The sequence below is a fragment of the Gavialis gangeticus genome, unplaced genomic scaffold (genome assembly GCF_001723915.1).
Source record: "Gavialis gangeticus isolate Ggan-Ray unplaced genomic scaffold, GavGan_comp1, whole genome shotgun sequence".
In the NCBI taxonomy this organism is placed as follows: domain Eukaryota; kingdom Metazoa; phylum Chordata; order Crocodylia; family Gavialidae; genus Gavialis; species Gavialis gangeticus.
Genome location: NW_017728997.1, coordinates 52,849,700 through 52,853,246, shown reverse-complemented (window position 1 = coordinate 52,853,246; position 3,547 = coordinate 52,849,700). Strand labels below are relative to the sequence as shown.

The 3,547-nt window shown below is 61.4% G+C and overlaps 1 protein-coding gene across 1 annotated transcript; it reads left to right on the top strand.

The window, feature by feature from the left end:
* The first annotated feature begins 1,115 nt into the window (after positions 1 to 1,115).
* SMIM4 (small integral membrane protein 4) lies at positions 1,116 to 2,734 on the top strand. The gene is made up of 2 exons (XM_019505229.1): positions 1,116 to 1,356; positions 2,358 to 2,734. Exons 1-2 carry the CDS (start codon positions 1,206 to 1,208, stop codon positions 2,417 to 2,419), a joined length of 213 nt encoding a protein of 70 aa, XP_019360774.1. The 5' UTR covers positions 1,116 to 1,205; the 3' UTR covers positions 2,420 to 2,734.
* The last annotated feature ends 813 nt before the right edge of the window (positions 2,735 to 3,547 follow it).

The window sequence follows — 3,547 nt, the reverse complement described above, 5'->3', positions numbered from 1 at the left end:
GTGAGTGGGACACCGGCTGAGCCACGTGGTGGGACAATTGGAGCCCGGATGGCTTGTCTAGGGGCACTGGGGGCTCCCGCCACTGTGCGCACCCCGAGGGAGGCCCAGGGGGACATGCCCCCCCATATGTGCACAGGGCAGAGGCAGTTGGCACTGTGCGCTGGGCTCTGCACACCACTGCAGCTGCCCCAGGAGCAGCGGGACACCATGTGCCCACTGCTGCTGGGCTGTGCCGCGCCTCCTTGCCTGCTCGGCAGCAGGACATATATGGCATCAGGTGGCTCTAAAGCCCCGGGTAATTATTTTGGGTGGACAGCCGCTTACTGTTTTGACAAGCCATTGAAAGCCACATGACAGGCAGCCCAGGGCAGATAAATATTAATAAATATTAATTTTCTAAAATTTTTAGCAGCCCCATAGGCCAGATAGAATGGCCTGGCGGGCCACATCCAGCCGCATCTTGCCCACCCCTGCTCTAGAGGCAGAGAGCAAAGCCCAGTGCGCAGTGGTGCCCCATGCACAGGTGTGTGGGGGGGGGGCAGGAAACGACACATGCCCTCCGGGCTTCCTCCAGGTGCGCAGTGGCAGGAGTCCCCCTGTGTTGCTGGACGAATCGCCCAGGCTCCGACTGCCCACCAGCCGGCCGTCAGGTCTCCACTCACCCAGCCCCCGCTCCTGCCTATGCCGCGCTCCCTCCCTCGCTGCTGGGGCCTCGATCTGCACCGCCCCCTTCCCCTAATAGGCAGCGACTTGCCTGCTGTGCTGGGCAGCCAGTGATCCACACGCGGGGCTTCGCTCCTGGCTGCCTGCGCCCTCCTCCCTACCCCTGCTGCCGCCGGGCTGCCTTGAGGCCCTACCTGCGCCCCGCCTCCGGGGGACTGAGCCCCGCCAGCCCCGCTCTTCCATGGTCCATGCCCCCCCAGCCCCGCACGCCGGGTGGCGGGAGCGGCGCCGCAGCTGTGTCGGCTCCTGGCTCTGCCGCGGCTCACGCCCCCTGGGATCCCACGCAGCAAAGGCTCTCGGCCCATCCCGCCCGAGCCTGCGGGCAGGACAGCACAGCCCCGGAGCCGCAGTAACGCCCCGCCCCCGGTGACGTAGTGCGCAGAGCGGAGCCGCTCAGGGCCTGCCAGCGCCAGGCCCTGCTTCAGGGCTGGAGTGGCCGCGGGACGAGGCCGGGGCCGTGCTACCAACGCAGCGCTCCCGTCATGGGGCTGAATAGGACGCTGCGGCGGCTCCTGCAGCTGGTGCCCGGGAAGCGACGCTTCGGCATGTACCGCTTCCTGCCGTTTTTCTTCTTGCTTGGCGGCGCCGTGGAGTGGACCATGATCCATTGGCGCGCCGGCCGCGAGACCTTCTGTGAGTGGCCGAGCCCCGCTCCCGCTGGCCCGGGGCTTGGCGGGCGGCGCGGCCTGCCGCACTCGGCTCTGCGGGAGCCTGAATCCCGGGCCTAGCCTGGGCGGGGCGGGGCGACCGAAGCGTTGCTTGCCGGTAGGGCCCTTCTGCTCCGACCCCGTTAGCACCTAGCGCGGGGCCACACAGGGAGCTCTGGGGAGCTGTCGCAGCCGGTCAGCCTCTCCCGCACCACGGCTGACCGGCCTCCCTGCGCGGCTCAGGGCCGAGCCGCAGGTCAGCTCCGGGTCTGTTTTTCCTGCCACTGCCGCTCCTCGTAGCCAGGGCGGGCTGGTCTGGAGCGGCCGCTGCAGGGACCCGACCCCACTTCCGGAGCGGGCCAGGGCCCGAGGAGGAGCTGGAGCTGCTGCCTGGCTTCAGCGGCGGCGGTCCGGGTGCGGAGGCAGCTCCTTGCAGCGGCCACCGTTGCTGGCCCGGCCCCCCGGAGACTCACCGAGACCCGCAGGGAGGGGGCTCAGGTGAGCGCACAGCCTCAGTCCCAGCCCACCCCGTGCGGGGTTGGCGTCGAGGTCGCTGCAGCGCCCGCTCGGGACCCGCCGGCCCCGGCCACGATGGTAGTGGGAGAAAGCGAGACCTAAAGCCCGCACCAGGGCTGCTCTGGCTCGCCCTTGCCGCCGCCCCCAGCGCCACCCCCGGGGCCCCCACCCCCATTGCGGGCAGGGAGGAACCGAGCCGCACTAGTTTGCCCTACAGCTGGGGGCAGGCAGGGCTGCAGGGACCCACCCCCTGCACCAGCCAGGGCAGGGGCTGGGACTAGGGCTGCCAGGAAGATTTCTTTTTATATAGTTTCATTTTTTTTTTTTTTTAATGATCAGAGTCTACAAGTCTACAAGAAATTAGAGTGAAAGACTGTGAAGTTAGTATAGCTTTGTTGTTGGAAGATAGTTTACTGATATTCTTTCCCCCAGATCCTCAGAAAAATAATTATAAAAATCTCTTCCTGGCAGATGATGTTTATCGTAGGAAACAGTCGGAGAGACAGTATAAACGCAGGATGGAAGAAACATGAATTTAGCGTGGAACCATTTAATCAGGAGCACCACGGACTCTTGAATCCTGTAAATCACAGTCCAGAGAAAAGTCAAAACGGCAGCAAAGGCATTCACAAGCCTGCCTTTCTGAAAGTTGAACTATAATTTATTTGTTATTATGTCTAGTTTAGGTTTTCTTTTAAGATACTTTTAGAGTGTGTTCTTCCACCACCCACTTCACCCCTTTTGAGGCAGTCTTACTGGAGAGATGATTCTTTGCATTTATGCCACTAAACCTGCTTAATGTTTGTGCAGTTGATTCTGTTAAATAAACTAAAGTTAGCAAATTGAAACATGGCTGTATTTTTTGTGTCCCAAGACATACAGCTGGAAGGGACTTAAGGAGGTCATCTAGTGTAGGGGTTTTCAACCTTTTTTTAATGAGTGTAAAAAGCCCCCTTTTTAATACGTGTACTCTGGGGGGGAGGGGGTAGCGAGCAGCCAGCCGCAGGGGAGGGGGGGAGCTGAGCGATGCAGCATCTGTGCAGCCCTGCTCTTGCCCCGCCCACCCCCATGTACCCCTGGGACCTTTCAGAGTACCCCCAGAGGTACGCATACGCTGGTTGACAACCCTTAATCTAGTGCAGTGGTCCTCAACCTTTTTCCTACCAGGACCCATTTGCAAAGATCCATGGCCTGTCGTGACACATCTCCCTGGCCCTTCAGATGCCCAACCCCCACTTCCCTGCCCACCCAGGCCAAGCTGCTCACTCCTGACCTGCAGGCTCCTGCCCTACCCCAGCCCTGCCGGAGGGGCCCCCAGTTTCCCCTGTCCCACTTGGGCGGAAGCGTGGTGGCTGCAGCAGCTCCAGCGCATGGTGGCAGGGGAGCAAGTCCAGCACTGGCATCCCAGGGGAGGCACACCTAGGCTAAGGGTTAGTGAGGAACTAGTTAGGGAACTTCTGGAAGGACTGGATGTATTCAATCAGCTGGTCTGGCCGATCTCCACCCCAGAGTACTGAGGGAATTAGCTGAGGTCATTGCAGGACCCCTGGCATGGCTGTACGAGCACTTGTGGTGCTCTGGTGTGGTGTCAGAGGACTGGAAGAGGGCCAATGTGGTTCCCATCTTCAAAAAGGGGAAGAAGGAGGACCCGGGAAACTATA